We start from the raw sequence: 13,517 nt of genomic DNA on the forward strand, positions 1-13,517 counted from the left end.
CCAAAACGACAAAAATCCAATGTAGGGAACCAGAGTTATGAATTTTCAAAGATTTAACATTATATAGCACTTAGAAACATATAGCGCCTTATTGGGATATCTGGTCGTGATAGACCGGCTCAAAGTTTCAGGCCAACCGTGATGGAGCCCTGAGCGGCTACCACTCGCGGTAGGTCCCGGTCACAGTTTTTACCTTCGGACTTAGAAACTTTTCTGGAGTTTTTCTTCCCGGGGTCCCTCGAAGCTCTCAGCCAGTCCGGATTCGGTGAGGGTTCGCCGGATAGCCTTGCAGTGAGGTCCCGGTCAAACTTATGGATGTCTGACCTCTGGAGTGTTCCAGCGGGGCAAACCCAGTATCCAGGCAGACACGCGGTTGAAGTCAGGCGGCTTGGCTTTCGCGGTTGCTCCCAGTCACCTTTTCTTCGTTTGGACTTAGAAACTTTTACGGAGCTTTTTCTCACGGGGTTCCTCGATGCTCTTTACCAGGCCAGATTCGGTGAGGGTTTGCCGGCCCTGGATTTCTTCTACTCCTGGTCAAACTCTGGAAGTTGGACCTACGGAGCTTTTAGCGGGACAAACCTATATGGCTTGGCCGGCTCGCAGTTGAAGGCAGACGGCTTGGCTGGCCAGGTTGAGTCGGTCCCTCTATGGAGATTTTTTTCAAAGTTGCTCCAAAGTTCCCCAAACTTCTTGAACTTCTTCCTGAAGTTCCTCAAGGGATCCCAAAGTGTCTCAAACTCACTCCAAGGGTCTGGAAGCTCCAAGATGGTCCTTGAGGACTTCACTTCCCACAATCCACTTGGACAAAACCCTTCCAAATCCACTGGTGTTCTCCAGGTTGAGAATCTTTGGTGGTGATGGTCCAGGTGAGCTCTGGTAAACTCTAGCTTGCAGGGAGTCCACTCTTTAGTTCTTTTGCAGCAAGGTAATCCACAGGGCTGTAGTTTCTGCTGGTGCAGTCTTCAGAGGACAGGCCTTAGAACTTTGCACCCCAACTTCTCAGCATGGCAACGTCTTGCTTTCTTAAGTTTCAAGCAGCATATCTGAGAGGCTCTGCCCCTCTCAGATACTTATTCCCAGTTCTCTGGGTCAAGCAGGAGGTCACTGCTACTGACCAATGGGAGCAGGCCAACTACCCAAAAATATGACCACATCCTGTAGAGTGTGGCATTATTTTGTCCCAGAGTGCACCAAATCTTCCAAATTCATAATGGCTGATTTTCCAGCAGGGGGGGGGGGGTAAAAGCTGGCTAAACACACCCCTAGGATGACTTACTTTCCTTAAACACTCCCCCCTTGCATCTGTGCATTCCTTCCATAAGCCTGGCTCCGGCTGAGGTGAAGAGTTTAGAGTTGTTAATGACACTAAGGCTTTCTCTTCCCTTTGAAGACCATGGTTTACAACTCCTCCCCCTGCTCTGGCATTCCTGTGTAGCAGCATACTGCCCTTCCAGCAGAACTGGTTAACTCCAGGGGCTCTTTATCACCTCTTCAAGGCAGCCTGGCTAATCCACTTAACTCTGACCAATTAGGACAGACCACTGGAAGGCTGAATTTGGACTTACAAACAAGAAAGTCTTATAACTTCTTGTATGTACACTTTAGGAGAAATTCAACAATACCATATTCTTGAGTTGATTAATACCATTTGGGGAAGTCTTTCAATGGTACTTCTAGCCCTCTCCTTTCAAGATTTATTAGTTAATAACTTCCCACCATGTTAACATAAGTAGCAGGGTATTTGCAATAGGAAACATGACTAGGGCCATTTTTCCAGCACCAGGACTTACAAAAGCATATTTTATAAGTACTTTGCTTATATCTACAGGACCCCCACCCTATGGGACAACTAGGGGAGACTTTAGGGGTTCTGAATCTGTAGAAATATTGCAGATCCCCCCTCTACAGTGCCCCTAGAATCAAAGTCGAATTTGGGCAGCACTTTAGCACAATGTGGGGAGTGAAATGTGAAATTTCACTTAACCCAGGGCGTTTAAGACTCATTTTATAGAGGTCTACCATATAAATACCTGAACCCCCAACCCCCCCTGGACACCTAGGGGAGGCCCTGGGGGTTTCTAATATGCCAAAAATATTGTAGGTTATCCATTTTTAAGTGCCCCAAAGTCGAGTTTGAGCGTAATTTACTTTTTAAAAGCAGTCCTGCCATCCGGGGCTACTTTTAAAACTGACCTCAGGCTTCAGCAGTGCACACATGCAAGTGCAAAAGAACTGCTGGCCTCTAAACTGCCATGTCCTATTTATACTAGGGGCTGATAGGTAGTTTCAATCCCACTGCCCTAATGTGCACTAGGGCCCTAGGAGGTAGGTCATGCTAATCACAGGGATACCCCATACCATAGTGTACCCTAGTGTATGTAGGTGTTTTCACTGCATTCTAAATGTGTCTTTCAGCATTGCACTGGCCCTGGGACTGGTTAGGCAGAGCCCAGGCTCAGTCAGAGTCAGTTACCACCAGTACCATTCAGCAAAAAGTTGGGGGGTGCCCAGGGCACAGGATGACTTTGCAACAAGTGTGTATTGATTTAGGCAATAAAGTAAAAAACACAGTACAGAACTGCCATCATCACTGAGGGCAGTGGGACACATCAGAACTGCTCATACAATTCATGATCAGAATTGATTTCTCCCTTCACAGCTTTATATCGGAGTTTGCACTTGTAAACTCACTATAAATGGCATACAAACCACACACTACCTAGTACAGGTAGCATATGTTAAGTATAGTTCAGAGAACAACAATATCATTGCAGTCTGGTAACTGTGGCTTACAGTTATTGGAGTATTCAAAATCCATCTGTTTAGCTGTTACAGCTGAGTGCAAGGATTAAAAGGCAGTGCACAGCATAGCTTGGCCACGGATCAAAATGGCTGCCACAGCCCGAAGCTGTGAAGGTTAGCCTGGAGAACTGCCAATTACCAACGTTATCCACGCCAAAGGGCAGAATTTAGGAGCAGCAGACACTGGAGGAATACCTTGATCAACTGTAACTAAAGTTTGAAAGTATGTTTCCCGGTGTTGAGGGAGAATAGAGGCCCTCATGCACCAAGGGCCCCTCTCCTTGGCAGCCCACCAGTGGGGAGGGAGCACAACAGTGTGAATCGGAATAACAGCAGGAGTCACTGCAAGAAAGGGAGTGAGAGGCGGAGGTGACTGGTCCACGGCTCCATAACAAATATCGAAATGAGAAGAGTCGCTATAGCGACAATTATGGCAGCTAGCAAGCACCCCTGAGAACACAATGGGGGGATTTCAGGAAGAGAGGTCAGTGGAACCCATATATGGAGAGTACGGTTCACCTCCCATTAACAGTGAAATAGTCCTTCAGTAATAGAAACTGAGTAAATTGGGAACGAAATGTGCTTACCAGCCTTCAGGTTACATTGGGGGATACAAATGAGAGAGAAGTGAGAAAAGGCTGCATGGGGATGGAGAAACAAATAGGAAAGATTTCAAGGGGATAACCCTTGACTGGATCCCCACTGGCTGTGATCACCAGGGGGAGCTATAGTCCCAAAGATTCTGGGTCAGGTCAGAGCATAAGAAGGCCAAAGAACTAGTGACATGTGAGTCTGCTTCTGCCCTTCCCCCCCAGAAGCCATTACTAGGCACACTGCAAACAGGATGGGAAGAACACGGCGGCACAGAAGAAAGGGAAAGAAAATGATTTTCATCTTTAAGGGGACAGCCTCAAGATCCTTTAGGAAGGGCCTTGCAAAGTAGCCACCAGTGGAAAGACGCTCCTGCGCTCAATTTAGGCCCTGAAGGCAGATCTAGGAGATACAGTAGTCACTGTGGGCTATGATGTGCATTACATTGAGGGGGAAACGGGAAGATGAGACAAGTAGAATGCTGAAAGAGGAACACACATTTGAATCAACGTAATTCAGGGTCAAAGCGCTGGAAGGCCATAAAGTAAAGATAGCGACTCAAGATGCATGATCTTTCAGGCAAAATGCTATGGCAGCCATGGTACAGCTGGAGAAAAAGAGGAAATGTTGCATACCATACGTTGAGGTAGTCACCAAAGAATCCTGAGGGTTTCCAGCAGAGGTGCCTTCTGAGACGCTCCAGGACAATCTGGTTAAAGTGTTGGCTGCCTGTAAAACATTTCACCTGGTGAAGTACTTGCGATTGTGAGGAACACTCCTGTCCTACCCCAAACTTGGGAAATCAAATGTCAGGACCTGATTGTACGTTAATGGTGGTAGTAACCATAATAAGATGGAGAGATCGCATACTCAGAGAAGCCATCAAATTAAAAAATGTGACTTTGGGGGAGCATAGACTATTGCTCTATCCTGGCCATCATCAATCTAATTTAACGAGGACGAAAGCAGTGTTGAGAACCTAGCAAGAACTGGAGGCAAAGGTACTCACTGCTTTGGTCCTTTTCCCCTTACAAATGTGACTTGAACAAAGGGGAAGTGTAGTAATTAAGGACAGCTCTCACACTCACTGGATGCTCTTGAATGTAGTTAATTGCAGCAGAGATAGAAACCCCAACCCGCAGTCATGCCATGCACAGCTAACAACAGAAATGCATAGTTCAAATCCTAGATCCCACAAGTGACGCATAGAATGTACATATGTCATAAGACAATGCACAGCCCTGTCTGGGCTGCTTAAGTATATTATAAGAAGGAAGTATATCTACTTGTAGTCAGATTCGGAACAGGCGTTGTTGGACAATTTGTATAGTGACTGTGGTTGTAATGGTCGTATTGGACTTATGTGACAGTGGAGCGGTGCTAGGGGGATGGGTGTCTGCCCTCCTGAGTAGCACAGGCCTAAATGTACCTCATCTGGGGGCGGAAGTGTGTGGAGTTGTGTAATGCCTGATTGACAATCTTCAGCTCCTCTTACAATCCTCACTCTTCCCTCTCCAGTTGGGCTCTGGTTGTGTAATATCAGGTGTGAGATGTGCAGCCACTGCGGCTTTTTGGCTTGCACTGCTTTACACTTAAGTACCTTTAGTACTGATTTTATAATGAACAAAAGTAAATTACCAGTAATTACTCCAGCTAAAAACAAAATACTAGATGGAACACATAATATGGAACTTCTTAAGAATTCTGGTAGCTTTGAATACTTTAATTTCGCTCCACGAAGTTCTGGTCTTAGAATCAATTTGTTGCCATTTCATATAGTCCTCTAATTTTTTCATTAATACTTTGTTTTCTTTAGAAAAATGCATGGCGAAGTCGGTTGCTGATAGTTCACACAATATAACTTCTACTCCTGTGCCTGAACTGTCGAGCACCATTGTTGCAGGCCCTGAAACAGTCACCGGCCATCGCAGGGGTCTTTCTGATGAAGGAGGGAGTAGTTTGCTCTTTCCACCACCTGACGTCTTCCAGATGATGCAGGCAGCTGAAGCTCAGCACTCTAAAAAGTAAGGCTACTTAACACGCAAACAGACATAAACCTGAAGGAAATAAAATGCTTAAAAATGTCGGACCTCGTCATTATTGCAATTTCTTCATCCAAACTTGGTGCTTTTGTGATTTGTAGCAAAGGTTGTCCTGTTTTGCAAATGCATATAAAACATTGTCTAAATATGTCTTAACATGTATTTCTCATGTGGCACGTTCCCTCCCTCAATTTACCTCCCATCAAAAAATGGTCATAAGTAGTACTACAGCTTAATGCCCTTACTCTTGAGTACGGCCTGAGGGCTACCAATGGCTGCACCAAATCTGACCAAATGGGGGCTAATACCTACAACAGGACCACCAACACAAGCCGTATTGACTATTTTTTGCTAGATCTGAGATTATGGCACCTGGAGGATGATGTGGTTATGGGATCCACCATAGACAACACCATAATCCCTTAAAGCTTTCCCTGGTATCGCCCTGGACCTCGTACACGAACCAAACCTACGCCACTGTTACGACCATGGAGGTATGTCCAACCAACGATAATAGATGGCTTAATTGGGCCCAGGTATCTCTAGACAGAGAAAAACTAGAAGTAATTAAACTCAATGTGCAAGATGGTACCACCAAGCAAATTAGTTTAGCTGACAAACAGGGAAAGCTGTATGAGGTTAAAACTTGTCTTTAGTCTGTTGGTCACTCTTTTTAGAGAACCATCACACCCCCAGGATACTAGTATGAAAACCAGGTCACAGTTTGCCTGGTTTAACCAGGAGTCTCAGACGCCCACTAACTGTCACTGTTGGGGCAAACAACAAGGCAGATTTGAGAGAAGCAAGAAGGGCATATAAGGTAGCGCAGGCCAGAGCAAAAAGGGAATGGGAGGAGAATCGGTGGGCACTAATCAGGGAGGCCTGCAGTAGGAGAAAATTCCAAGCAATTTTGGCTTTTAGTTAGCAGGGGGATGCCACCAGGCCCCAGCCACCAACTAAAAACATTCCAATTGCAGCCTGAAATGATCATTTCTCCACACTATATTCCGAACCTCAAAGCCTGTACCATCGCACATGCTCAACTGTCCACTGGTGATTTCTTCACGGGTGCTGAAATCAGGGCCGGCATTAATTCCATCGCTGGGGCCAAGGCTGCTGGACCTGATGGCATTCCCAGTGATGTTTTTCTTAGCGATGTTGATAATTCGACATCTTACATTCTGTCACTAGCTAATGGTATTGCAGCGATTGCCCCAATTCCACCTTCTTGGAAGGGAGCTGCGGTGATTCCAGTCTACAAGAAGGGTGACCGATCGTCACCGTACAATTACAGGCCCATCAGTCTGATAGACTGTGTACAAAAGGCGTTTGCTCGGGCACTCCTCATGAAAATTCATGTCTGGATTAGCGACTTTAGCATCTTGTCCCCCTTTAAAGCTGGGTTCAGGAAAAAAACTAGCACCATCGAACAGGTCTTTCGCTTCCTTTTATTGACATGGAAGACAGTGACTATAGGCCAGGGTAGCCTCTATGTTGCATTCGTTGATCTAAGGTCTGCCTTTGATTTGGTCCCAAAACATAAGCTTTGGTGTGTCCTGAAAGAGATGGGCCTCCCTTCTAATGTTCTTTCGCTAGTTATCCGCCTCAATGAGGCCAACTATGCAAGGGTCCCCTGGGGCAACCAAGGACAGTTAACTGATCCAATCAAAGTTAATGAAGAGGTCCGACTGGGCTGCGTACTTGCCCCTACACTCTTTTCGCATTTTGTTAATGGCGTCATCTGGTACCTCTCTGATATTCCGTCTGACACTCCATCTCTGTGGGGAACCAAAATGGTAACACTGTTGTTTGCAGATGACACGCTGCTAGTGTCCAAAACTCCTAGAGGGCTTCAGTTGTTACTGGGTCGCTTTCAGGCCTTCTGCACCATGCGAGGTTTGGAGATCAACACCATAAAAACAAAACTTTTAATGTTGAACCCCCACAAAACATTCCGCGGTAAGCTTACATTGTGTGGGGTACCCCTGGAGAGAGAGAAGACCTTTGAGTACCTGGGGATCACCTTCTCCGATGACCAGTCATGGAAGCCTCATATAGTGAAGCGGACTCTGCAACACCGACAGATTACTGGGGCAATGACCAAAGAGCACGGGACCAGTAGCATCTCCACTTCACATCTATGACTGTAAGGCAGTGGGTCTGCGCTATATGTCGCAGAACTGTGGTGTTTGAAAATTTGGATGGCCTTTTGACCACAGAGAATATATTTCTGAGAGCTCTGGTTTTACTTCCACAGAACAATCTCCTTCACCCACTCAGGTTGGACATAGGTAGGACTTACATCATCGAGAAGGCCAAACTATGTCCCCTTCTGTTCTGGCTCCACCTTAGGACTACTCCAGGGTTGCTTCCATTTGTTGATGCCCTATCTGAAGTCATTGCGCTCGATTGGTTCAAGCAAATTAAATGGTTTCCCAAATTGAAATCCTTGCTCACTGCAATAGGGTTGGAGGGATTGTGAGATGCTAGGGACCTTGCATCATTCCCTAGCAGGGACTTAATCAAGAAACATTACTGGAACTGGGTGGCCCAGTCTCTACTAATCTACCAGCGTCGGGGCCGGCTCACATCGGACTTCTGGGAATTTCAATTGGCAAGCAAACTTGAGCAATACCTGGAGGCTATGACGGTCCCGCAGAATTGGAAACTGTATATGCAATTCAGATTTGGCTCCATCCCCGTGAATTCCCTTACAGTCTCTGGGAGAAAGTCTGCTACCTCGACTCAGTTTTGTTCTGGTTGTCTCCTAAATGTTGAGTCAGTAGGCCACATATTTTTTGCTTGTCCACTGTATCGAGACCCAAGATCCACATGGCTAGCTCCCCTTTGCAAGCGCCTTGGCACCTGCTGCCACCTAGAAGCACTGCGCATTTTAATTTAAAATCTGTTGCAAGTTTATTGATAGCCTGTACAGTTGCTAAGTTTCTCTGTAAGATGTGGACCATCAGAAGATTGGTGTTGAAAAAGTAAAATGACTGAATTTTCTATTGGGTAATCACTCATAATGTTCTCTTTTTATATGCCAGACTGCTTGTGTGCAATAGTGACCCACAACATGTCTCGACCAATTGTGGAACTTTTTATTATTGCGACATTTTGATGGGCCATGTTGTGGACCTTTGTCTAATATAGGTCCTCGGTTTTAGGAGCTTTTAACAATTAATATATATATATTTATTTGTATTCTACTGTTCCATTTCCCCAGAGTTTGTTTTATAAAAGAATGTTAATGCTCTATTGTATGCACCTTATATTTTTTTTAACTGTATGCATTTTCACTTTTTTGGTCCGAGGACCGAATAAAGTTGATTGAATTGTATTTCTCATGAATTGGTGTTTTCACCAAAATATTGCCCCAGCTTTAAGGGACCATACAGATTAACAATTAAATCAGGTTAAAACAAAGAAAGATTAGGTAATAAAAATATTCAAGAAAACATCAAGAGAAAAAAGTGTCCCTGTTTCCTAATTTGAAAATAGGAAGACCAACGTCACTGAATCGCGGCAAAAGTACTACTCTGTAGTCATGTACACATGGCTGGCTTGTAGGTGAATGCACCTTGTCCTCTATATGGCGCACACAGCTAGTTCTCCTTGGTTTGCTGCACACTACTGGATAATGATTGCAGTCTCCATCCTGACCAGTTCACTGCTGCTTATTGGCTAGAGAGTGGCTTGAAGTGCCTGGTAGCAGCACTGCTACATTTGGATGAGCTGGTGCCTGCCACCTAGCTTTACGCGCATGCTGAGCATCTTCGGACGCTTGGGTGGTGGGAATCACCCAGCCAGTAATTAAAAAAATATATAGAAGCAAAGTTGCTAAAAGGAAATCCAGCATTGACAATAAATGTAGTTGGCAAAACTAAGACTTGCAGCTTAATGCAACAGCTGGCTCCAGTACTTGATTTGAAGGTTTCATTCTACAAATGACCAGTCTTTTAAAAGCATAAGACCAGCCAAATATGGGGATCAGTGACTACTAGGAATATAACATGACGGGATACGCTTAACTAACTCATGACTTATAACCTGAGGAAGGCCGCACGCACAGTAACTCCCAACACCAAATCATGTTGACATGGATGTTGAACATGGGTGCAGCAATACATGCCCATTAGAGCAGTGTTCTAATATATTCTAGCCACTGGTCTCCGCGGCCGTGCATATTAATGTATGCACCAGAAGCAACATTTCTGAACGTTGCATGCTTTTTTCGTACTTTTATTGCTTGGATGGATTGTTGGGGTGTCATGTATCTGAATTGAGAAATGTATGTGCAATATATATGCATACTTACGGATAAGGAGGTTGCATTTATTAGCACATCATGCAATAATGTTTTTAAGTTACCAGCTGCACATTTTGCAGTCTACTCTTAGTACTATGGTAACCATATTGCGCACAGGATAGATTCGCAGGAGGACTAACCAGTGCACTATAAATTGATACCGTCCCAAAAACATAAAAATGACCAACCTGTCCATCCACTTTTAACTCGGAGGATTATAAAGTAGATCAGCCTTTTTTTACGAACCTGCTCGAAGTACATACATACACACACACTTTCTCTCTCTCTGTATCTGTCTCAGTCTCTCTCTCACACACATACACACACACGTCCACACTTCCTACTAATGCCCGATGGGTACCTGCATGTTGGTTCCCTCCAAATATGAGTTCTGTAAGAAAGATGTGGCAGTTACTGGTCATTGGTTTTCACTTTGGACAGATGTGTTGTTGAATTCCATTAGTAATACTCAGTAGTTAATATTGATAAGAATTATTATCTGCAGGCAGGATTGTCCATTTGACTTGCATTCATGTTTCAATTAATATTGTTCATCCAAATCCCTTGGTGGCGGTGTGAGATTCTGCACTGCAGTTAAAAAGGTTGAAGGTTTAAAGAGGTAGTGGTTTCTTCTTCTGAATATTTGTTGCTTTGATGCAGAGAGCTCAGCCCCCTAGAAGAAGCATCCAGACAGAATCAGAAGCTCAGGGCAGCGTATGAAGCTCGAATGGCTCGTCTAAACCCCAAGCAAGCCACCCAGAAGACCTCCCTGGTAAGTGCCATAAGTAGAGAGTGGAATCAGTGAAGTGGGGCTGATAGATAATGCCACTTTGCCTGTTCCTTGCTGTGTTTAATGCCACCTGCAGCAGCCACTACAGCTTGCACTGCTCTCAACTTCGAGACCTAGCCTATAATTTGCAATAGGGCAATATGGATGTGGGCGTTCATGTTCAATGGGGTAATTGATAATGTTGCAGGAGTGTCCCTGATCTGTAAAGAAAACATTGAAAGCTTAACAATATAGGATTTTATTGATATTCATAAACACGTCATATTTCTGCCTATGTGTGGAACCCCGGAACACTTTGACAAATGAAAATGTTTTTATATTAATAATTTAAAGGCATGTTTTGTTTCTGTTTTTAGCAAATTGGACTTGAAAAATATTTCGGAAAAGGTTACGCTCGCTAAAACATTTTCATGACCTTACCTAAAAATAACAACATTTTCAGAAAGGGAGGAGTTGGGTAGAATTGCTACATAGGGAAGAAAACTGTTGTCACTATATTACAGCCGGACTGACAGTATGGGTCAAACAGCAGTTTACACTTGATTGAGTAGGATCCCTGAACATGAAACTGCCTCTTTTTCGGTTTTGCTTATCTTTTTTGGTTAAAATGTAACTCTTTACTTACTATTAACATCATTTATGGTTTCTCAATTTCGCCTCATTTTTGGGACTCAGAAAGTCTATTTTTGTTACCTTATTTTGTTTCTGTTCTCGCACATCTTCACTCTTTGTGAAGTGCCCATCCTATAGGAAAAATAATTATGAGAAAGACAGCCAACATATTTTCATTTTTTGGCTTAGCCTAACAGTCACCCCTTGCTGAATGTATTTTCCAACAGAAAATGCCATCCAGGACAGTGAGGGACAGAGAAGGAATCTGCCTCAGGAAGCTTCATGAATATATATTTATTTACAATTTGTGTCTGGGTCTCCGCTGTCAACCCTTGATGACTCCCTTTCCTCCACCATGGGGAGAGTTTAAAGACATGTTACCACCATCACCAGCCCCATCCTTCAGGAGCTGTGTCGAGAGAACTGATGCCATTGGTGGTACTATGAATGTTGACAGCGTCCTCAGTTCTCCACCCATTCGTTTGCTGTCAGGATCAACACACAGACCTTTGACACAAGGTGATCAACCCCTAAGACCTAACTGTCGATTAACTCTATCTCAGCAAACGTGCTGTTGCAGAAAACACGACCTCAAGGCTGTGTCATTGAGGATACCAGGCAAGCCTTTGCTAGTTTCTATTTGTTTTCAGAAACTGCCTCTCTTCCACATGCTTCCTCTTCCTAACCATACACCCATGTTCTTAGCCCTTTGTACCTGAGCTTCTGGGATCCACTCTTGAGATTATGAAACAGGCAGCCACACCTCTGATAAAAAATATACAGGCCTCTGGAGCAGAAGATCTTTTTCTAAGATTATACCCACCAGTAGATTCCACCATTGTTATAATGGTGTGGAAAAGGTATCCAGCACCTACAATTGCATTAGATGAGGATAGCAGACCGATTGATGCGGCAACCTAAAATACACGCATTATTTCATCAACTACCATGAGGCCAGTAAGTGCCTGAACTTTCAAAGGAGATATAGATTGTTTGGGAGTGATTGCAAGAGTTTATTTAGATTATCCCAGAGCGCAACTATCAGGAATCCTAAGAGGTAATTAATGAAAGTGTGTTAATTTCCAGTCGTTACAGTGGGAGATGTGTCGTAAGTCTCAGCAGAAGCCTCCTTACCAATAAAAAAGATATTCCAGAGAAAATAAAAGTCAGCAGTTGTTAATATCTGCAGAATACCAACCAGCTGCACCCAAACAGTAACCTCATCCCTTTCGCCTTGCCATAACCCTCACTGATAGCTGGAGTATTGTGAAACGCCTGGGAGGCAATAAACATTGTAAAGAATGTGTGTGCATTGAAGTACAAGGTTGCACCTCCAAGCTTTCCACCCACATGATCTGCACAGCAATATCTGCAAAGAATTGTTCACCAGAAACGAGAATGAGTATCTACGTTTCTTATATTTATAAAAATCATCCTTGCAACACCAACTGATTTTCAAAAGGGCACTGGGACGGAAATACGGTTATGCGTAGCGGCACTAATCGATCACTCCACAAAAAAGGGTGCAGCTCCACTATACAGTGTGTTCATTGACTCTGCCACAGCGTTTGATGAGGTGGATAGAGGCCTTCTCTGGACCAAACTATCATCTTGGGCATCCCTCCGCGCCTGCGTTTGATGAGGTGGATAGAGGCCTCCTCTGGACCAAACTATCATCTTGGGCATCCCTCCGCGCCTGCGTTTGATGAGGTGGATAGAGGCCTTCTCTGGACCAAACTATCATCTTGGGCATCCCTCCGCGCCTGCGTTTGATGAGGTGGATAGAGGCCTTCTCTGGACCAAACTATCATCTTGGGCATCCCTCCGCGCCTGCGTTTGATGAGGTGGATAGAGGCCTTCTCTGGACCAAACTATCATCTTGGGCATCCCTCCGCGCCTGCTGACAGCCATCAGCAGCCTCTATTCCAACACCTGGGTGAAAGTGAGAGTAACAAGCAAATGGTCTACTTCAATGAAGATTTATACAAACAGGGGCTGAAGCAGGGCTGCATCTTAGCCCCTTTACTTTTCATCCTGTATTTAGTAGACTTAAATGACCATCTAAGCACTGTCAAAGTCTTCCCTCCCAAAATAGCAGGTAGAGGTCTGCACCAATTTCAAAATGTTGATAAACCGATTCTAATGGATCAAACTGCAATAGGGTTACAAAGGTCTTTGACTGGCCTATCAGACTATTACAAAGCTAGCAAGCTTGGCATCAATACATCAAAAACCAAGATCTTATAAAGCAAGGAACTTGGTTCATCAGTGTCCAGAAAGCGGAAAGGGTCTCCAAAATAAAATACTTAGGCATTTGGCTAAACGATCGAGGAGAGCCCTCTGCACATAATGAGGCTCTATCAGTCAAGAC

At 44.4% G+C, this 13,517-nt stretch overlaps 1 protein-coding gene across 1 annotated transcript in view; it reads left to right on the top strand.

The window, feature by feature from the left end:
• Positions 1-13,517, top strand: part of VPS9D1 (VPS9 domain containing 1) — a 436,405-nt gene that overhangs the window by 50,458 nt on the left and 372,430 nt on the right. The window contains exons 4-5 of the mRNA XM_085640133.1: positions 5,210-5,417; positions 10,405-10,516. Coding sequence (XP_085496259.1) covers positions 5,210-5,417; positions 10,405-10,516 — 320 coding nt within the window. The remainder of the gene's footprint in view (positions 1-5,209; positions 5,418-10,404; positions 10,517-13,517) is intronic.

The sequence above is a fragment of the Triturus cristatus genome, chromosome 12 (genome assembly GCF_964204655.1).
Source record: "Triturus cristatus chromosome 12, aTriCri1.1, whole genome shotgun sequence".
NCBI classification, from domain to species: Eukaryota; Metazoa; Chordata; class Amphibia; order Caudata; family Salamandridae; genus Triturus; species Triturus cristatus.